At 53.7% G+C, this 22,514-nt stretch overlaps 1 protein-coding gene across 2 annotated transcripts in view; it reads left to right on the forward strand.

Annotated features, from left to right (window-relative positions):
• The window catches only part of GRB10 (growth factor receptor bound protein 10), a 215,047-nt gene that overhangs the window by 127,688 nt on the left and 64,845 nt on the right, over positions 1-22,514 (forward strand). For both annotated transcript variants that reach the window (XM_052638568.1, XM_052638570.1), the window contains 2 exons: positions 14,191-14,392; positions 19,090-19,231. In XM_052638568.1, coding sequence (XP_052494528.1) covers positions 14,191-14,392; positions 19,090-19,231 — 344 coding nt within the window. The remainder of the gene's footprint in view (positions 1-14,190; positions 14,393-19,089; positions 19,232-22,514) is intronic.

Here is a 22,514-nt window from a genome sequence, read left to right on the forward strand (position 1 = left end):
ATAACACCAACACCTTACTGGAGGATGTGCACAGATACAGTTGAATATATACTTGTCGCAGTCCACGGCGTTACTGGAGAAGTGTACACGTATGTGCTGAAGCTTAGTGTTAATCGGAAAGAGGAATTCAAGTTTCATGTAACTTTGGAAATGAATGTACCCTCATGAGCTAGTCTTCCTGACTGGTCACCCAAGAAGCCAGCCCCAGGGGCCACCACATGGCCCTCAGCCTCCACAGCCTGCTGCTGCTGCTAAGTCGCTTCAGTTGTGTCCGACTCTGTGCGACCCCGTCCCTGGGATTCTCCAGGCAAGAACACTAGAGTGGGTTGCCATTTCCTTCTCCAGTGCATGAAAGTGAAAAGCGAAAGGGAAGTTGCTCAGTCATGGGCACACCCCAAATCTTATTTTACCTCTTAGGTCCTCCATCTTTTAGATGAACTATCTCTCTCCTGAGATGGACCCTGGACTCTTGTCCACACTAAACTCCTGGCCCCACTGGTCACCCTGGGCCACCTCACTGGCCTCCAGAGCCCACCCCTGTGATGGCCATGTCTTTCTGCTGGTGGAAGAAGTCACACGTGTGCAGACAGGGGGCTGTAGGGGAGTGGCTTTCTGCTGGGGAGAAGTGAGGACCTCAGGTATGCAGAATGGAGGCCAGGGGCATCTGTCCCCCCGGGGGCAGGGCTGGAGGCTTTGGGCCAGCAGGGTGACGCCTGGAATGGGCTGTGTGTTGCGGGGTGCAATCCACGACGTCTCGCGTGGCATTGGTTCCATGCAGGCAGGTTTAGGGTCAAGGACTTCTTAAAGGCGCCCAAGTAGATTAGCCAGAAAAGGACCTTAAGTGCCCATAGTGTAGTTCAGTCGGTAAAGAATCCACCTGCAATGCGGGAGACCCAGGTTTCATTCCTGGATGCGGAAGATCCCCTGGAGAAGGAAATGGCAACCCACTCCAGTATTCTTGCCTGGAAAATCCCATGGACAGAGGTCCAATGGTCTACAGTCCATGGGGTCACAAGAGCTGGACACGACTTAGTGACTAAACCAGCACCATTTGAGAATATTAAACATTCCAATTTTTTAAAATGCTTTTACTATGATATTTATACTATTATTATATTTTTTTGTATTAAAACATGCCTAACATAAAATCGCCATCTTATCCATTTTTCAGTATGCAGCTCAGTAACTGTCAGTGAACTCCCCCAGCACAGCTATCACCACTGTCGAGGAGAGCACTCGTGTCGCCTACAGAACTGGACCCCTGCCCCCAGTAAATAATCGCTACTCTTCCCCGCCCCCACCCAGCCACTGGCACCCGCCATCCTACTTCCTGTCTCCATACTCTGGACTGTATGAGTCTCCGCGTACGGCTCCATCACGAGCGTGCATGTTGGTCCGCGCGCTCGCTGGCTCGCCTCGCTCGGCGTGGTGCCCTCAGGGTTCACCCGTGTGGGAGCGGGCGTCAGTTTCCCTCTGCTTTAGACCTAAGTGCGGCCGTGTCGTGTGGCTCAGCCTCGTGCGCTTGGTGTATCTGCTCATCGGTGGACTCGAGGCCTTTCTCACCCCTCGGCTCTTGTGCGTCGTGTTGCTCTGAACACGGATGTGTGAATATCTGTGAAGTCTCGCTTTCCATTTTTAGGGAGGTGTGTACCTGCTTTTACTTTTTAAAAATGGCTCATAGAAGAAAAACAGGTTCCATCGAAATTCTTTGATCTAATTATCAAAGCTCTTAATTGAATATTAATAAACCCAGGTCTTTCATTGCAAGATGAGCACTGGGGTATACTTGATTTGTGTTTCTCATCCTCCCCTTTTTAAGATTTTTTTTGATGTGGACTATTTTCAGTCTGTCTTGAATTTGTTGCAATATCGCCTCTGTTTTATGTTCTGATTTTTTTGGCCATGATGCATGTGGGATCTTAGCCTCTTGACCAGGGATTGAACCCACATGCCCTTCATTGAAAGGCAAAGTCTTAACTGCAGGACCACCGAGGAAGTACCCCCTCCCTGCCCTGACTCCCTTTTTAATTAGACTGAGACAATGATAGCTGAAAACAAAACCATTTTCTATATTGAGCTCTAATTCTAGTTCCTTTGGCCACCCAGCCTCAGAGTCAGATATATTCTCAAGTGTAAATACCCATTTCTGATTTCAAGTAAGGCTTGTTCATGTAGAAAAATTTCATCTGGAGAAGAAAACGAGAGAACAGTAACCCAAGATGCTTTAAAACCACTGCCCAGCGTGGTGCCATTGTGTGTGTTTAATTTTGCGTCACAAAGTGCCAGCTGGTGGAGTTTCTAGCACTGGGTGAGTTGGCGTTGTGCTGAGCCCCCGCTGATGGGTCCAGGAGCTGTCTGAACAACCTCTGGACAGCCTGCCTGGGGCGGGGGCCAGTGTTCAGCTTTCCTTCAGCTATAGTCACCTCCATGTCCTCACCCCGGGATTCTCCCCACCCCTCCCTGTCCAGGACCGGCTTCTCATGGGGCTGAGGTGTTGGGAAGGGACTAATAAGGCATAGAGAGGCCAGGGGCTCTGGGAACGGCTGGCTGTTCTCCCCAGAAATGCCTAGACTGACGGGCTGACTGGGACCAGCCTGCCCCTCTGCCCGCATCCAGTGAGTCCCAGGTGTGGGGACCAGGGCCATGTCTGTTGGAGTGGGTCACCAGATTCTGTCCACTTTGGTCTAAAGCTTTGCTAACATCTCCCTTGGGCTCTGGGACCAAAATGGGACTTCCTCTACTCATGTCCCTTCTGGAAGGAGGGAGACAGCGTGTCCGCCATCTGCCTCCTTTGGCCAAGTGTGAAAAAGGATTTATGAGACTAATAAAAAGCAATGATCCCACACAGGCTCAATGTCATCCTAACAAAGGGATATCCTAATTAAACCCGCTTTGGGTTTTATTTTTCATGCCTTTTCTATTTCAAAAAAAAGTTGTTGTACATCATCAGAAATTAATGTATATATTCCTTGGTGTCTGCGCTTGCTTTGTAGCAGCTGCTATCTTGACCTGGTTTATCTGAATTTGCAGGCCCCTGGGTTAATTTCATTCGCTGTTATTCTCACCGGGTTTCCACTTTTCCCATTTACACCAAAGAAACACAGTCAGAGCATTAGTCCATGTTTTAGAGGAAGTTCTCATAGTCCTGAATTTTGGGAAGTGATGCTTCCTGAGACTTGCCAGGTGGGCAGAGGAGCCGTGCTCAGGTGCCAAGCTCTCGGCTAAGAACGCTGCTTGTGGGGTTCTCCTGGGCCAAGTTTCTGGGGCCTGGCCTTCCAAGAGCATCACAGAGCGGCTGCTGTGTAATTAGAATAAGCAGTTTGACGTTTTTGAGAGAAGAGATCGGAGTTCTGCTGCAGGCTTTGTCTCCTGCAGCCAGGGGACCTTCACTCCCCTGAACAGCAGATTATTTGCCTCACTGCTAAAGAGCCGTTATTATCCCTAGTGTTTGGAGGATTAAACAAGCCAGCGATGTGAGATGTGAGGGCACGTGGCCAGCGCCAATTCGCTAACTCAGGATGGCACTGCCCTCTGTCGGGGCGAGAGGAAGAGGCGATGCAGGAGGCTTCTCCGGGGCGCTCTCCCCGCTGTGCTGCAAAGGGGATGCAGCGTGCTGGGAAACAGGCTCACGGAGTGAGCGGGAACCGACGTGACACCTGTCCAGGGTCTGCTGTCACGTGTTGCAAGAACTTCCTTAACTTGACTCTGTCCCGCCGCCCAGATGGGGCTGTAATCCTTGAGGGTAGGTTGTGTGCCAGCAGAGGAGAGGACCCAGTACACCTGGGGTGCTGCTGGTGACTTAGGAGTTTTGGGTCTCGGGTTTCTGGGATTTCTGGAATCCTCACCTTCCCTGAGGGGGATATGACTTTAGCCACTCATCCCTGGAATTCTGATTTTTCTCCATCCATAGTTAACCCTGGTGCATTGAAGGAGCCTAAGATGGAGGCATTTGGTCCCATCACTTCATGGCAAATAGGTGGGTAAACACTGGAAACAGTGTCAGACTTTATTTTTCTGGGCTCCAAAATCACTGCAGATGGTGACGGCAGCCATGAAATTAAAAGACGCTTACTCCTTGGGAGAAAAGTTACGACCAAACTAGACAGCATATTAAAATGCAGAGACATTGCTTTGCCAACAAACGTCGGTCTTGTCAAGGCTATGATTTTTCCAGTGGTCATGTATGGATGTGAGAGTTGGACTGTGAAGAAAGCTGAGCGCCGAAGAATTGATGCTTTTGAACAGTGGTGTTGGAGAAGACTCTTGAGAGTCCCTTGGACTTCAAGGAGATCCAACCAGTCCATCCTAAAGGAAATCAGTCCTGAATATTCACTGGAAGGACTGCTGCTGAAGCTGAAACTCCAATACTTTGGCCACCTCATACAAAGAACTGACTCATTTGAAAAGACCTTGATGCTAGGAAAGACTGAAGGCAGGAGGAGAAGAGGGTAACAGCGGATGAGATGGTTGGATGGCATCACTGACTCAATGGACATGAGTTTGAATAAACTCCAGGAGTTGCTGATGGACAGGGAGGCCTGGCATGCTGCAGTCCATGGGGTCGCAGAGTCGGACACGACTGAGCGACTGAACTGAACTGAAGATGGAAGGATTTGTGCAGCCACAGTCTTTTACAACGTCTTCCCTGGGGTCAGAGTGAAGAGAGCCTGAATATGTAGCCCAAGGCAGAGACGGAGCCCAGGGTCCCTGCAAATGCAGTGGCCTCTGGGGTGGAGGAGCCCAAGGCTCTCAGGACTGGTCAGTTCCCTTCATCCTCCTTCCTCTGCTCCCAACAGTCACTAACCCGTGAGCAGCGCCCACAGACTTTCTCATCGGTGTTACTGTTTCTGTGCGTGCTCAGCTGTATCCGACTCTTTGCAACCCTATGGACTGTAGCCCACCAGGCTCCTCTGTCCATAGGATTCTCCAGGAAAGAATACTGAGGGAGTTTGCCATTTCCTCCTCTAGGGGATCTTCCCAACCCAGGGATCCAGCCTGCATCTCCTGCATTGCAGGCAGATTCTTTACCTGCTGAGCCATCAAGAAAACCCATCACTTCTTGATGGTACTGAATCTGAGTCACCGCTGTCGACACTAAAACAATCCTGAGGGGTGGTACTTCTTTAGACGGAATGCATGTGTGTGTGCTAAGTCGCTTCAGTCGTGTCTGACTCTTGGTGACCCAATGCACTGTAGCCCACCAGGCTCCCCTGTCCATGGGATTCTCCAGGAAAGAATACTGAAGTATTGCCATACCCTCCTCCAGGAGATTTTCCCGACCCAGGGATTAAACTGGCATCTCGTATGTCTCCTGAATTGGCAGGCAGGTTCTTTACCACTATCGCCATGTGTGAAGCCCCTTAGATGGAATGTGAAGGTGAAAGTCGCTCAGCTGTCTCTGACTCTTTGCGACCCCATGGACTGTAGTCTGCCAGGCTCCTCTGTCCATGGGATTCTGTAGGCAAGAGTGCTGGAGTAGTCGTTCCCTTCTCCAGTTCAGTTCAGTTCAGTTCAGTCGCTCAGTCGTGTCCGACTCTTTGCGACCCCATGAATCGCAGCACGCCAGGCCTCCCTGTCCATCACCAACTCCCGGAGTTCACTCAGACTCACGTCCATCGAGTCAGTGATGCCATCCAACCATCTCATCCTCTGTCGTCCCCTTCTCCTCCTGCCCCCAATCCCTCCCAGCATCAGAGTCTTTTCCAATGAGTCAACTCTTCGCATGAGGTGGCCAAAGTACTGGAGTTTCAGATTTAGCATCAGTCCTTCCAAAGAAATCCCAGGGCTGATCTCCTTCAGAATGGACTGGTTGGATCTCCTTACAGTCCAAGGGACTCTCAAGAGTCTTCTCCAACACCACACTTCAAAAGCATCAATTCTTCGGCGCTCAGCCTTCTTCACAGTCCAACTCTCACATCCATACATGGCCACTGGAAAAACGATAGCCTTGACTAGACAGACCTTAGTTGGCAAAGTAATGTCTCTGCTTTTGAATATGCTATCTAGGTTGATCATAACTTTTCTTCCAAGGAGTAAGCGTCTTTTAATTTCATGGCTGCAGTCACCATCTACAGTAATTTTGGAGCCCCAAAAAATAAAGTCTGACACTGTTTCCACTGTTTCCCCATCTATTTCCCTTGAAGTGATGGGACCAGATGCCATGATCTTCGTTTTCTGAATGCTGAGCTTTAAGCCAACTTTTTCACTCTCCTCTTTCACTTTCATCAAGAGGCTTTTTAGCTCCTCTTCACTTTCTGCCCTAAGGGTGGTGCCATCTGGATATCTGAGGTTGTTGATATTTCTCCCGACCATCTTGATTCCAGCCTGTGCTTCTTCCAGCCCAGCGTTTCTCATGATGTACTCTGCATAGAAGTTAAATAAGCAGGGTGACAATATACAGCCTTGACGTACTCCTTTTCCTATTTGGAACCAGTCTGTTGTTCCATGTCCAGTTCTAACTGTTGCTTCCTGACCTGCATACAGATTTCTCAAGAGGCAGGTCAGGTGGTCTGGTATTCTCATCTCTCTCAGAATTTTCCACAGTTTATTTTAATCCACATAGTCAAAGGTTTTGGCATAGTCAATAAAGCAGAAATAGATGTTTTTCTGGAACTCTCTTGCTTTTTCCATGATCCAGGGGATCTTCCAAACCCAGGTCTCCCGCATTGCAGGCAGATTCTTCACCATATGAGCTAGGAGGGAAGCTGAAGAACACTGGAGTGGGTAGCCTTTCCCTTCTCCAGGGGATCCTCCTGACCCAGGGATCTAACCGGAGTCTCCTACATTGCAGGTGGATTTTTTTACCAGCTGAGTTACCAGGGAGGCCCTTAGGTGGAATACGTAGACCTAAACGTGGCTTTGAGGAAAGCTGGTTACAGACTGCATGAAAGGAGAGGATCCCTGGTCTGCGTGCTTTGCTTTTCTGACAGAGCTGCCTGGTGGATGCTGGCTCTCTCACTTGCTTCGGGCTGCTCTAGGGAGGGTTCTGGGTGCAGTTCCTAATAACAGAAGAAAGTGCCAGAGCACTCAAGGAACCAGGCACACGACTAAATGGTGCCTCCTTCCTGAGCACACAGTCCTGCATCTGGCTGAGGAGAAGGAAAGACTTTCCAGGAAGAATAATCAGGCTCCCAGCTGTCAGTACCAAGCGAGACACGGATTCCCCAGCAAGAGCAGATTGGAAGGGGTGTCACCATGCTCACTCCGTCTAACTGGCTTGGTCCAGGGATGTGTGTGTGGGGTGTATCTGTCCAGTTTCATGTCGCTGGCTCACCCTGACTGTGCTCTGGGTGATGGTTCCAACCACATGGCCTGCGGGTCCTGGAAGAGGGGGACTTCGGAGCCCCACAACTACCCCGGAAGTGCAAGCAGCACTTTTTAGAATATGTCTGATCCCTATGAAAAAAATACCATGCAAGTTCTTACAGTTTATTAAAGTAATCAATTTGTTGACCTGTGTTTCTCAATTAATGCACATTGTATTTGGCAATTGCTGCTGTCTGCAGGGGTAGAGAGGAAAAAGAAGCTATTTTGTCCCAGATGTTGTGAAAATGTTTCTCTTGTTAACACAGAGAACATGAGGAGTTGTGGATCACTCCAGTGCTGTGTTTATATTTATTTCCGTGTGTATTCAGGACAGACTGATTCTAAGGGTTTTTATTTCGCGCCTGTCCATACTAACCAATGAAATAAAACATTGTTTTGTTTTTAAGTGATAGGATTTGGGAGTTCCCCTTGTATTTTTGTTTGGAGTTGTGGTTAGGTGATTTGCTTTTATATTTGCTGAATATCTTTAAATATCATGATCAGAACAGAAAAGAATGCTCGAGACAGCCCTAATGGTGGAATACTAGATTTTCTTATTCTGCTTACTTATGTCCAATCAACTCTACATACTAAAAATTAAATACACAGGACTGGAATTTCACGAGAATTGAAGATGAACTGGTGTGAAAAAAAGGTATTTCAGCAGCGTGTTGAGTTATATTTGTGCAAGACTCCTGGGGAACATGGTTTAAGTTGAAAGTGCTTTTGCAGGCCAGACCTTTAGTTCTTGTCCAGGTAGAAATGGGTTAGAACTTGGGCTTCTGCACATGCGCTGGGGAGTTTTCAGGTACAGTGCTGTCAAGAGAATCCTCCTTTTCTTCTCTTGCTGAATGTCTTGTTCTCCGAATCACTCCGAATGAATCTCCCACCCGATTTACTGCAGCAGCCTCCTGTCAGGAAGACGGGGTCCTCACTAGCTGTAAAGGGTGCAGCTCAGGGATGGCCAGGCGAAGAGGTGCGAGGGCAGGATCCCTGGGGAGTGGGTGGAGCTTCCTGCTCTCCGGTCACCCTCTCAGCACCCCACCCACCCCCCGACCTGGAAGTTTCTCAGGGTCCAGTCCTGTAAGGTTTTTGTAGAGGCTCACCACACAGGCATGATCGGTGAAATCGCTGGCTATTTGTGTATCCGCTATCCCTTCCCCCCTCCCTGGAGGACATGGTGGTGCTCAAAGTCCCAGCTCTCTAATCACACAGCTGGTTCATCTGACAGCCAGTCTCCATCAGGTGGCTGGGGGCTTGCCAGAAGTCAGCTCATTCACATCAACTCGGGTCTAGTCGAAAGGGGCTTGTTATCGTTAACAAAAAACACTTCTTTCACCTTTACTAGTAGCTCGGGAGCTATTTCAGGAGCAACAGCAACAGAAGACCAGATAAAGAGAAGATGCTCCTCCCGTCACTCTTACACTTAGCAAATAACAGGGACGTTAGGGGCGGCATGCCCGGAACCAGGAGCCAGGGAGGAAGACCTGCAAGGGCTGGGAGGATGCGTCTTGCACTCAAAGTGGCTAAATGGTTTTGTTAAGTGGATCCAGTGTCATGTTACCTATCTGATTAAAGAAGCCACCAGAGGTTGCTGTGAACCAAGCAGGGGGCAGTGAAGCTGCTGGGGGAGCCGGGAGGAGGTTGAGGAATACCGGTCGGGTCCTCACATGACTTACCCTACCGTCTGCCTGCATCCTGGCCTCTTCCTGGCTTGTGTTTGGAAGACAGTCCCCCGGAATCATTTATTAGTCCGAACATGAATTTGTTTCACTGAATTTGTACTCATTTTAGACCTCATTGTGACTCCGTTTGCTAATGACAGTGAGACCAGATGTATCTGTGCGTTTATAATCAGATGATCAACTCAGACATCTGGAACAAAAGTCAGTGCCCAGCTAAGGACTGGGCTATTTAAGGAAGGAAAATAACTATTAATAACTTGATTTAAACCCTATTGTCTGACCTACATCTGTCCAGTAAATATACCCTCAGAAATCTGCATGAAGTGAAATTTCATGTATAAAATTGTTTTTTGTCCCCCTTGCGGGATTTCTTTCAGAGGTCCTGGCTCACAGATGGTTATTTCGCCCTCAAGTTAGCAGCGATAACAGTCCTTTACAGAAGCATCTACTTTGTTGATGCCTTGGTGTTTGATTCTGCCACTTGCCTGACCTGTAGGAAGGCTTCCTCATATGGCTGAGTGCTGACCCCCGGGGATGCGTGCAGGCAGCATCACGTGTAGGAGACATGGGCAACGTCCCTTCACAATAGACTGGGTCATGAAACTTTTGAAAGGACTGAATGTTAATCCAGAAAAATCTCAGTGTAGTTATTATTTTAAAAGTACCATGGCATATGGCCGTGTCCTCTTTAGAATCAATCCTTTAAAACTCCTGTTTGGAAGATTTAATTGTTAGTCTTTATTAGAGTTGGACAAAGTTTAAGTAAAATCAGACAATCCAAAGTGACTTTATTATCAAACCAGACAAAATGCTATTCATAAATGATCCTGGAGGGAATTTTGAAGTCTGTCCTAGATTAGGATATTTTATTAGACTTTTTTTTTTTACTATAGTTGCTTTATACGATGTGTTCATTTCTGCTGTACAATGAAGTGAATCAACCATAGGCTCACAGATAGCCGCTCCTCCTTGAACCTCCCTCCCGGCTCCCATCTCACCCCTCTAATTTATCACAGAGCGTCAGACCACGCTCCGTGTGCGGGGCAGCGTCTCCCTGCTGTCTGTTTTACACATGGCAGTTAGTGAGTATATGTGAGTGCCGCTCTCCCAGTCCGTCCCGCCCTCTGCTCCCCCGACTGTGCCCACAGGTCCATTCCCTGCATCTGCACCTCTGCTCCTGCCCTGCAGATAGTCTGTTTCTAGATTCCATGTACAAGTGTTAAAGAAACGAGGCTTGTTGTTCTCTTTCTGACTTATTTCACTCTGTTGGACAGACTCTGGGTTCACCCACATCACTACAGATGACCCAGTTTTGTCCCTTTTACTGGCTGTGTAATATTCCATGGACTGTGGGTACCACGTGTTCTTTATCCTTTCATCTGGGCCGTAGAAAATAGGCAAGTTTGAAACATGCCAGTGTAGAGTCTATTCGTGAAACTTGTAACCCACTGAGTATATTGTTAAATGATTGGCCTGGCTGTAATAGATCCACAGGCGAATGTATTCTGTTAAAGTAGAAAGCAATTTTATCAATAACCGACCTCAGAGGAGAGAGAAAGCGCTTGAAGGACATGCATTGCACATACACCTTTCACCTTTGTGCTTACCATTTTCCCTTTATATGTACTTCGGTGTCAGAATCACTGTGTGTTCCTGGGTGCACCGAGGGGCTGCCCAGGAAGGGCCTGGCTGGTGGGGGAAGGAGCAAGAAGGAAAGGACAGGACCCTTGGAGGACTGCCCTTGGCGGGCACAGCCGGGGGGTTTCAGAAATACGCTGTTGTTCGGTCGCTCAGTCGTTTCGGAAACATGTGAGGAAGGTAACTGTAAGGCCGGACCCCGGGGCCGTGATGGGCCGCCCCTCCTCTCCCTCCCGCTGGCAGGGGACGTCCCTAACGGAAGGAGCCTCCCAGATCCCGGGGACCAATGACAGCACACCTCACCGGCTAGAGCCGCCCCACCCCAGCCACGTAGAAGGACCTGTAAGCCCGCGATGCCTCGGCCTGGCGACCTGTCCGAACCCCTGTCCATCTAGCCTGCGCATCCCTTGCAATGAACGTATAAAAGCCACCGCCCAACAAGGTATAAAAGCCACCCCCTACACGGTCCAGGCGCGGACTTCTTGACCTGCCTCGTTCGGGTCTGGGAACCCTGCCGAGGAGCGCTTCGCCATTAAAAAGCCTGTTAGACACTTTTTCGGTGTCCTGATCTTTTACCTAACAGTAACTTGAAAGAAAATCTGCTTAAGGGGAGATTTTCTTGGCAGACAGCTGTCAGAGAGTGGGAACACTATTCCTGTTTGCTTTCTAAAGCAGGATGAAAGCCAGGAAAACGGTGGCCTTTGTGTTAATCGAGTGGGCTACCCCGCTGGTGACGAAACGCCCTCAGATCCCCATTGTGCTCCTGCGCTGCCCATCCATGCCAGGGCCTCCCGTCCACGGCAGAGGCCGCTGCCCACAGCAAAGGCTGATTCTGTAAGTCCAATGGACTTGGCATGTTATCCTGCTGATTCTGAAACAGTCCGTTAAGCTGGAAATCCTGAGTTGTTAATAAGGTGCGGGTGGCATGTGGACTTAATGTTTTTCAGAGTTTGAGATGAGCTGCGATTACAGATCCGTTGCATGTCAGTGGAGGAGATGAGTGGCCTCCCTGATGGACACATTCTAGAACGTTACAGAAGTTCCATCTGAGAACTCCAGTGCAACGAACACTTTTTTATCAGATGTCTAGCCAAGGGCTCCGGAAACAGCAGCAGAGGTCTCCTGATAGAGCTGGCTCTGTTTAGGCAGCCGTTGTCCAGTTGCCAAATCCTGCTTTCCCTTTACGCATGAGGACCTAAGCCCACTGGCCGTGCAGGGACCCCCTGCAGGGGTTTCTCTGATTTGTCCAGGCCCTTCCCCACCTGCACCAGCCTCCTGCCCCCACAAGCTCTGTGCAGAAGCCCTCCCTGCTGACTCCCACGTTCTCCCTTGTGATGGATTGATTTTGATTTCATGGTTATTATTAATTATTGGTACAGCATATTGTCTCTTTAATATCTGTCAATATTTAATATTCGACAATGCACTCCCCCTGAGCACCCTCCTTCTCCCCCAGTGCTGCTCCATTCATCCTGCCTGGGCCCCTGTCCTTGGCTCCAGCAGGACTGCATGCTCATCACAGCTCTTTCAGCAGCCTCCTGCCCATCTTTCCATCCATCTGTGTGTCTGTCTGTCCTCCTTGGGGCCCTACCTGCTGCCTGTAGCATCTCGTCTGGTCCAGGCCCTCCCCAGACTCCTAGTCTGGGCACCACTGCCTGCGGGGAAAGGGAACCTTGGGAGGAGGCTGTTCTGTGGTCTTCCCACCTCTGCCTGGGTCTCCCGTGCCTGTGCTCCATCCCCCATCCCAGCCTCCTCCAGCCTGTATACCCCCACCCCCGCCCCCTGTGCCCTGCAGCTTCCATGCCTTCTAGAAGGGCTTTTTTTGTTCCATTTGGTTTGTTTCTGTCTCCTTGTGTGCTCCTGCCCAGGGAGACAGCAAGGCTGAATGAAGGAGGGAGCAGAGAGGCAGGGGAGGTCAGTGTTCTGAAAAGATCTGTGAGTTCATTGATGAGTGCACACCTGGTGAGGTCACCTTGGCAGCTGCAAACTTGTTTTCAGGTTCCCTTCTGGTGTGATCTGGGACGAGTTACCTGCCCACCCAGTCCCACCCTCTCCCCCACCCCGTCCTGGACCAACCTCCTCACCTGTTAAACCAGGTTAATAATCACCACCCTGTGGTCACTTACAGAACAAATGAGTGACATAGAGCAAATAAATGGCGTTGACTGAGTGTTTGCCCTGCCCCAGGCTCTGTCGCAGAGCGGGCAATAACTCACTGACCTCATGCCCACCTGTGGGCCAGGCACCCCTGTGAGCTCCACTCAGAGGTGCAGGCGTGGGAGATGGAGACCTGAGGCCGAGAGCTGGCCCTGAGTCGCGGGGGCGGGGCCGGGGCAGGCCGCCTGACTGACGGGGCCCTGAGCTCTGGTTCGCTCCTGGGTGACCCCGGGCTGTTGGGAGCAGATGGACTGTGGATCGGGTGGCGCGTGACCTACTGCTAGAGGCAGCCCCGGCTGTGCGGGCCGCATTGGTAAACAGTGACAGGCCTCCAGAAACTGAGCGCATGGGATGAGCCTTTGCTGCATTTGAGGTGCTTGTTGTGGGGAGTTGGGCTTCCTGGGTGGTGCTAGTGGGAAGGAATCCGCCTGCAGTGCAGGAGACTTAAGAGACGCAGGTTCAGTTCATGAGTAGAGAAGATCCCCTGGAGGAGGAAATGGCAACGTACTCCAGTGTTCTCGCCCGTAAAGCCCCGTGGACAGAGGAGCCCGGTGGGCTGCAGTCCGTGGGGTCGCAGAGGTGGGCGTGACTGAGCAACTGAGCACGGTGTCTGAGGACTTGGCGTGCACAGCCGTGGAGGCTGCGTCCATTTCTGTGGGGCCCTCGGCCTTACCGCTGCGCACATGGTGGGGGCTGTTCGCTTTACCCAGAGCCCTCAGAGTCATGTGCCGCTGCCGTCCAAACACAGCTTCACAGGGGCACCTAGGGTGACGGTGGACCAGTGCCAGCCTCGCCGAGGCATAGCATCGCCTGTCGGAGTCCCTGCGTGCTCATCTCTTTCTGGCCTTCTTGTATGCAGCCTCAGGCCTTCTTGTACGCGGACAGCCTTCCTCTGCTTCTCAGGCACCCAGAGCCCTGCAGGTATCCACCCTTGGAGCCCATGTGCCTGGGGAGCGGCCCTGCTGGCCTCGCAAGGCGAGGTGCTCCCCGTTCCCGTCTCTCTGCTTCTTGTCTGGAATTTTGGGGAAGGGAGCAGCCCTGATTGGCCTTATTAGGGCTCTGTGTGCCCCTGGGACCCACCAGCTGGGCTTGGGGCAGAGGGTCCAGGCTGTGTGGGCTCCCCGACCCCGAGGGGTGTGTGAGCTGAGCAGATGCCCTGAGAGGGTCTTCTGTACAGACAGGAAGTGCAGGTGGGCTCTCATTACGGGGCTGCTTCTGGTGGATCAGCAGGTAATACCTGTAACCCATGGGTCTTCACAGAAAGCCGTGCTTGTCTCAGGCAGCATCCTCCATCTGCTCCTCGTATTTTAAAGTGTCGTGAGTTTCGGAGCCCGGTCCCTGGGCTGCCCGCCTGGCCGTGACCACTCACTGCTGCTGACGCTTGTCTCTTGCTCTCCACGCACAGAGGACGACCTGGACTTGGAGGCACTGGTGAACGACATGGACGCGTCCCTGGAGAGCCTGTGCGCAGCCTCGGAGACGGCGCCCCTCCTGCACAACGGCCAGCACAGCCGCGGCCTGGCCCCCGGAGCCAGGGTTCTGCAGCCACAGGCGACCCCGAGGCAGAGGGTGCAGCGGTCCCAGCCCGTGCGCATCCTCGCAGTCAGGTGGGCCCCGCCTCCCCCCGGGGAGCAGAGGGTGGGTGGTGGGGTCACTGCGCCTCCCTGCCTCCCCCCGGGGAGCAGAGGGTGGGTGGTGGGGTCACTGCGCCACCCCGCCTCCCCTCGCCCACCTCCCTTCGGGGGTCAGAGGGTGGGTAGTGGGGTCACTGTGCCACCCCACCTCCCCTCACCCACCTCCCCTCAGGGACCAGAGGATGGGTGGTGGGGTCACTGTGCCACCCGCCTCCCCCCGGAGGTCAGAGGGTAGGTGGTGGTGTCACTGCGCCACCCTGCCTCCCCCTGGTAGTCAGAGGGTGCGTGGTATGGCCATGGTGCCAGGCTCTGCTTGGCAGACCCCTTCTTTCCCTCCGTCCGGCAGGGCCGCTAGGGGTGGGACCTGGTACCCAGTTCAGTTCAGATCAGTTCTATGTGCACCGGCTCTGTGCCAGGTCGATGGGGTGTGTAGAAACACATCCACGGACATTATTGTGTTGGTCGCTCAGTCACACCCAACTCTTTGCCGTCCCACGGACTGTCACCCGTCAGGCTCCTCTGTCCGTGGGGTTCTCCAGGTTGGAATACTGGAGCAGGTTGCCATTTCCTTCTCCAGGGGAGCTTCCCCACCCAGGACTCGAACGCAGATCTGCATGGCAGGCAGATTCTTCTCCAACCGAGCCACCGGGGAAGCCCGAAGTGAGTGAACAGCCAAGTGTCCCTGGAGGGCTCTCAGACCTCACTGCCCTGCACAGGGCCTGGGACAGAGACGTGCAGCCTGGCCACGTTTCCCAGGGGCTGGTGTGGAGAGGCCCAGCCTTCACGGAAAGGACTCTGGGGAGTGGAGGAGGCCTCCCTGGAGGAGGCTGTTTTGCTGAAAGGTTTCACTTTCATCTCAGGTTCAAAGGGTTTGTTAACAAAATAAGCCACTTGTGATACACGTAAATAATGCCAGTATTTATTAAAGAATTATCTAGCTTGCTTTGAATACACTAACGTTAAAAGAAAAGAGAGACAGAGCAGAGAATACACCACCAGACTGGGTTTTGACCAACGTCCAGACTTAAACAGCGCTGGGAAATCCCACGTCACAGCACATCTGGAGTCCCAGCTGGGAAAGGTCCCAGGCAGCACGTCTGCTCCCTGGGTGAGACTTCAGAGATCGCGGTGTGGGGTTCCCACTTATAACCCCAGGCTGGACTCAAACTGATCTTATCATCAATCTGGGAGCAAAATTGCAGCTCTGCTTTCTTGCCAGTGTTGTTTGTTTTGTTGTATAAAACTTGGAATGTAGTGAAGTCTGGGGCTTGGTTGGCCAGGAGCCCCCCTCCACCCCCAGACTCAACAATCTCAAGATTCCTGCCCCATCTTATCTATGGTGCTGCAAGTCTTCAGCTCACAGCAGGCAGCCACTCCCAGTCACTCCCAGTCACTCCCAGTCGGGCAGTGTCCAGGCAGGTTAGACGCATGGTCGGAGGCCTGCTCTGCTTTGTCTCTGAAGCCTAAACAAGATTGTTTATCTAATTTCCCTAACAGAGGCAGACTTCTAAACTGGGTGTTGAAGGGGAAGTAGGAACTGAGGGATGGAGGCAGAGACTTCCTGAGCAAGAGAGACGATCCCTGGTGTCTAAAGTGGCCCGGGCCCTCCTTTTTTGTGACTGAGTAATATTCCATCACCTGTGTATACCATAATTTCTGTGTCTGCTCCTCCATCACTGGACACCATCAGTAAATAGGACCCACAAAGAAGGACAATTACTAAGGGATTCCACTTCCACAAGAAGCCCGAAAGCCGCAGGAGTGAGGACGCAGGTAGTGGAGAGGGCTGCCAGAGGCTGGGGTGGAGACGGGAGGTGCTGGTGGGAGGTGCAGAGGGGCAGCCTGACCCGTGGACGAGGCCCGCAGACGTGCTGTGCAGAGCCACCTGAGTTAGCAGCGAGGGGTTCGGGTCCTGTGTGATATGTTCGCATCACACACGTGCACACAAGGTGATGATATTAAACAAGTGAAGAGGATGGGCGTGAACGTCCGGAGGTGGTGGCCAGACCACGGCAACGGGTCACGGCAAGTTCTCTCTAAACTCGTCTAGTTGTACACATTGAATACACGTGGCTTCCAGCGTCCGTCAGACCTCAGGGGTGGATTAGAAGAGAGATCCCGACAGGTGGGGTGAGATCCGGAGCCTGCGGAAGCTGCTCCCAGGGCGGAGGTGGGGAAAGGCGAGTGAGGCTGGACTTGGGTTAACTGGCAGGTCATCGCGGCAGCCTCAGTTCACGGTGGGGGATTCAGAAGCCATTTCAGCGACCAGCCGGAGTGGAGCTGTCCTGACCAGGGATGGTGGAGGACGTGGAAGAGATCTGTCAGCTCCAAGTTGGAGAGGGTGGGGGCAGAATGTCGGGGCACCTCAGCTCTGTTTCTGCCTGGGAGGGGGGAAACCTCGGGGTTGTGAAGTGGGGGTGATGGAAGACCTTCTGGGCGGAGACTTCTGTGAAACCCAGCAAACAAGCTCTCTGTGACCCCCACCCAGGCCGCTGCTGGCCCTGGTGGGTTTTCAGGTGGGGGTAGGTAAGGGGTGACACCTGCTACCTCTCTGGGCTTCTAGGGGAGGGTGTGCAGTGTGCTGTGTCTTCGGCATCTGTTGGCTGGAGCATCTTCTGGGTCTCCTTTCCTTTCCTTTTGGGGAGGGAGCTTTCCCTCTGCTTCCAGAAACTTCTGTGAGCCTTCTTTCCAGCCCAATATCCTAAGGCTTCTACAGCCAGATGACTCTTTTTCCCAAGGCGGCCAAGTCTGTCTGCAGAAGGGGACCAGAGTAAATACGGAGCTGTCTGCAGCGGGGCACAGCAGCCTGGGTGGCCTGGGGTCGCTTTCTTCTCGGCTTCCTGCACTTTGTCGCGTCTGTCTTTCCTGCGGGTGGACCACTTTGCTCCCTCCACCAGCACCCTCGTGTTCTGAGCTCCTGTGAGTTCAGTCTGGGGGGAGAGAGTCTTTTCTCCGAGCTTCTCTGGGTCTGGAGGGTGTCAGCCGCCCACATGTGGCGGCCTCGGGGAGGCCCAGCGGGATGGAACAGCAGCTGTGGTGACGGTGCCTGAGGCTGGACCGGGAGAGGGCAGACGCAGTGCAGGAAGGCCTGCTTTCCTGCCAGCTAGCTGCCCAGGACCCTTGCCTGGGATCCTGGCCGTGCTTGTCCCTCCGCCCGGGGGCTGCGGCTTCTGAGTCCCATGGGACGGATGGGCTCAGGGTAGGAGGCATGCCCGCTGCTGGAGAGTGGACCCTGGCTCCAGGCCAGCCTTTTCTCCAGCGATGCTTCTCTTACTTGCAGTCCTGTCGTTTCTAACGGGCAGGTGCCTTGTTAAAGATCAGGTGACCAGTCGGTATAGGATGCCCAGAGGCTCGTTTTGTGAACGGGTCTGCTGAGGACTTCCTGTGCTCACGAGCACCTCCCGTGTGCTAAACCCCTCCTGTGTATGAGCAGCTAATGGAGCACCCAGTGCAGCCTCACCGAGGGGGTGGTGTGGCGGCTTCTCGTCCCCAGGTAAGGAAACTGAGGCGCCGGGGCCAGGCACTTGGCCCACACCTGGAGAGTGGACACAGACCCAGGTGAGGGCTTGAGGAAAAGTCCGCCAGCTCCTGGATTTGGAGGGGTAGGGGCCAGAGCGTTGGGGGCAGCTCAGCTCCGTCTCTGCCTGGGGAGGGGAGAGTCGGGGGCGGGGATGATGAGACTGTCAGGCTGCTGGAGAGGGCTCAGGGAAGCAGGTGCTGAGCAGCAGCTGGAGGCAATGCAGGGCGACGGTTGGAGGAGGAGGAGGGACTGTAGTGAGGGGGGGCTGGGGGCGTGTCCTCACCTGGACAGGTGGACAGGCGAGGCCCCACCCTTCCTCCCGTCCCTGACCTCGCCCCCTGCGTCTCAGCTCCACTGATGCAGCTAATCAGAGAGGGATGGATTCCGTGGCCACAGGCCTCTTGAATGGGATTCTTTTCAGTTATGTCTAATGTCACTTAGTTTTTTGCTTTGAGTGATGCTTGTGAACTATTATAAAGGAAACACGGGACTTCTTAAAAAGAATAATTTATTAAGGTAAAATGCACGTAGCGTAGACTGAATCACCGCATAGTACATGTTCGGTGGCAGGTAGGGCACCCCCAAGACTGTGCAGTACGCCCACCCCAGTCTAATTCCCGAGCATCTCCCTCCAAGACGCTCCCTAAGCTCCCTGGCACGTGGCCCTGTGATTATAGGAAGGGTGTTCATCTATTCCATCTATCTGCTGAACTTTTCCATCTTGCGAATCTGAAACCCTGTCCCCATTAGAGGCTGACTCCCCGCCCCCTGTCCTCAGCCCCCACCCTCCACCCCCTTTCTGTGTGTGCTCGTTTTGGGTGGTTCATTGCAGTGCGGGCCTGCGGGGTCAGTCTTTTGCACCGGGCTTACTCAGCAGGGTGTCCCCACGGGCCGCCTGGAGGGAGCCTGTGTCAAAAGCCCCTTCCTGTGGCGGCTGTGTGACACCCCGCTGCACACTGATGCCACATCTTGGCATCCGCTCACAGTGACTCCCACCTGCGGATAGTGGCGAGCTGTGCAGGGTGTGGTGTAGGTTGAGGTGTCCAGACACCCTTCTGAGCCCCTCCCGCGGGTTTCTGGGCAGATCCCCCAATGTGGGCTGCAGGGTCCCGATGTGGCAGCTTGTGACGGGTGTCATCTCTCCCCGCAGGCGCCTGCAGGAGGAAGACCCCCACTTGAGGACCTCGTCGCTGCCAGCCATCCCCAACCCCTTTCCCGAGCTCTGCGGCCCCGGAAGCCCCCCTGCGCTCACACCCGGCTCCTTACCTCCTGGCCCGGCTGCTGCGAAGCAGGTGAGACCAGCCTTGGTAGGAGCACCAGGCCGCTCGTGGGTGGAGTGAGGACGCACGAGCTGGCCCATGGCCTAGGGAGGAAGGGAGGGACACTCTGGTTCTTCTCCTGGTGCTCCCACAATTGTTGCCTGGCAGGGCTTTTCAGTCTGTCAGCCAAGATGCTGCTTAGGTCTGGGAGGTTTTAGAAACCACATTTAGGACATCTTAGATGTTTATATGTTATACAAAGACTCCCATAGAAACGATAAATAATACTAATCATTTGGTGCGGAAAGATGAATTTCATCCTCTGAAAAAGATGTCACCACTGTCGTCTTCGTCTGGATAAATGAGGTGTTAAACCTGGGCTCTCCCAGGTTCCTGGGCTGGACGGTAGTTGAAGAGTTTGTAACATTCCTGACTTTGAGTAGGATCTGCTCAGGGCAGAGGGATTTCAACTTGACCTAGAAGGTGACAACCACCTTTTAAACCAGCAGTTTCTGCCGTAAAGTGAGACTGGGAGGTGCCTATTTTATAGACATCATCCCCAAGGGAGGACTCAGGCTGAGCTTCAGTAAGTCAAGGTCAAAGCACCAGTCATCAGCTTGTCAGAGGGGTGGGCCGACAGCTCCGCCCTCCCGGTTGGCAGGGCCTGGGCCCGTGTGGCTGGCAGGCTTGGGAGGGAGTCCAGCGATGCTCTCTCTACCGTGGGGTATGCAGTGTCATACCCCTCTCAGAGTCATGTCCACCTCTTTCTGAGTCCATGGACTGCAGCCCACCAGGCACCTCTGTCCATGGGATTTGCCAGTCAAGAATACTAGAGCAGCTTGCCGCTTCCTCCTCTAGGGGTTCTTCCTGACCCAGGGATCGAACCTAGATCTCTTGTGCCCCCTGCATTGGCAGGTGGCTGCTTTACCACTGTGCCACCTGGGAAGCCCCATGACACTCTACTGCGTGGTATCATAATAATAACGACAATAACAACAATAATAACGACAACTGCAAAGATGACGGCAACACCTAACGTTCACTGAGTGAGGTCTCTGTACCAAGTACTGTTCTCAGTGGTTTATATTATTTATGTGCAATAAATACTTTTACTCCTCAGAACAAGCCTAGGAATTAGGTGCAAATGGCAGCTGTGTACTGCATCTGGGAAACTGAGGCCAAGCTGTGAGGGGTGGAGGTGGGGAAGCTTGGGGGGCCCAGTGTGGGTGGGGGAGCTGGGGGGGCCCATTGTGGATGGGGAGCTGAGGTGGCCCAAAGTGGGTGGGGGAGTGGGGGGCAGTGTGGGTGGGGGAGCTGGGGGCCCCCACTGGATGAGGAGCTGAGGTGGCCCAGAGTGGGTGGGGAGTGGGGGGCAGTGTGGGTGGGGGAGCTGGGGGCCCCCACTGGATGAGGAGCTGAGGTGGCCCAGAGTGGGTGGGGAGTGGGGGGCAGTGTGGGTGGAGGAGCTGGTGGTAGTGTGGATGGAGGAGCTGGGGGACTGTGGGTGGGGGAGCTGGGGGGATTGTGTGGATGGGGAGTTGGGGGACAGTGTGGGTGGGGAGCTGGTGGGGACAGTGTGGATGGGGGAGCTGGGAGGGCCACTGTGGATGAGGAGCTGAGGTGGCCCAGAGTGGGTGGAGGAGCTGAGGTGGCCCAGAGTGGGTGGGGGAGCTGGGGGACAGTGTGGGTTGGGTATGTGGTGGGGGCCCCACTATGGATGAGGAGCTGAGGCGGCCCAGGGTGGGTGGGGGAGCTGGGGTCCCCCAGTGTACATGGTGGAGCTGGGCAGGACTTGACCCCAGGATCTGGCACCTCTGATTTTAGGGACACTAGGTGTCCCTGGGCCCTCGGTGTTCCCTCTTTGCAGCAAGCGTATTCAGAAGCTGCTTTGCCTTTTCCGCTGGAACCACTCTCCACCTCCTTGTCCTCAGGCATCATGCACCACACGTCCTCTTCCTCTGCAGACTTATCCCCGGCCGCGTGGGCTCTGCACTCAGGAGGGAGACGTTCCTCCGGGGTTCGCCTGAGCTCTGCTGCCTGCTGACCTCACGCCTCTTGAGCCCCCTGCCCCCCGCACCCCACGTCAGCACCCAGAGGCGAGGTCAGCGTCCCCAGCCGCGGCCGTGCTGGCCAGGCTACAGCCCTCATCACATGCCTGCAGTCCGTCAGGGACGTCTGTCTCCCTGGTGACCTTCTGCTTCACATTAGGGTCTAGACAAGCTGTCTGTGGATTGGGCATGGAGGTTGTTTACAACATTACCCATCCTAAAATAAGACCATGAAAATATTCTCTGGCTCTCCCAGTGGCTGGCAAGGAAACAAGCCTCCACCCCGTGGACTGTCCAACTCTGTAAGCAGAATCAGGTCACCCAGGGGCTTTGCCTGCTGTTTTTCTTGGGATCGGAGCTAGTTCCTCCACGAGAACTTGGCATCAGTGCCTCTGTTTCTGTTCCTGAGATAGCACCCCCCTTTGGGACCAACAACCAGGAAGGATGCACCACACTTAGCCCTACTTGTAGAGACTTGGTGTTCTTCCTTGTTGTCTAACTGGCTCAAAGGGCTGTCTCTTTGCCACAGTGCGTCCTCACTTTTGATCTCCTGAAGCATGTGTTTTGTTGGTGCCACTGGTGTTGATGCCTCACAGTCTCAAGCACCCTCACCAGCTCAGTGTCAGGCTGTGACGGCAGTGGGGAGCCTCCTTTGCCACCTACCTGAGGGCAGGAGAAACCCCGTGCCCTCTCTTCCTGCTGAGTCGGAGGAAACGGGGATCAGCAACCAGTCAGAGCTCTGAAGTGATTTAAAGATGGATGCAGCGCCCTGGGTGCAGGAGACTCACCTGTTCACTGGAAGAAGGAGGTCAAGAGGGAACGAGGACGCTGTCGGAAGGAGCTGGGTGCAGGGGGCGTTGGACGCCTCTCTCTGGTCACTAGACAAAGTGGGTGGAAGGAGTGACACATTCGAGCAGCCACTTGAAAGGAAGACGCCTTCTAGCCCCAGTTGCTGCGGCCAGAGGACCTGGAACGTGGTACCGGCCCCAGGTGGCGGGACAAGACCTGGGGAAGACAGGAGTGGGGAAGGCATCCGGGGCCCACAGGACCGTCTGCCAGCCACATTTGTAGGGCTGCGTTTGCCCCTGTTGGGAGTGGGCAGCCACGGAGTCCCAGCAGCCCTGCCTGTCTGGGCTGTGCGGGTGCAGCTCTTCCCATCAGCCCCAGAGACAGACCCAGCCCTTGTCTTTCACCCTGGGGTGAGGATGGCGGGTGCCGTTTCTAAGAAGCACTTCCTGAAAAGGCACAGCTGCAAGTGTGCTGAGTCA

This window comes from Budorcas taxicolor, chromosome 4 (genome assembly GCF_023091745.1).
Source record: "Budorcas taxicolor isolate Tak-1 chromosome 4, Takin1.1, whole genome shotgun sequence".
Lineage (NCBI taxonomy): Eukaryota > Metazoa > Chordata > Mammalia > Artiodactyla > Bovidae > Budorcas > Budorcas taxicolor.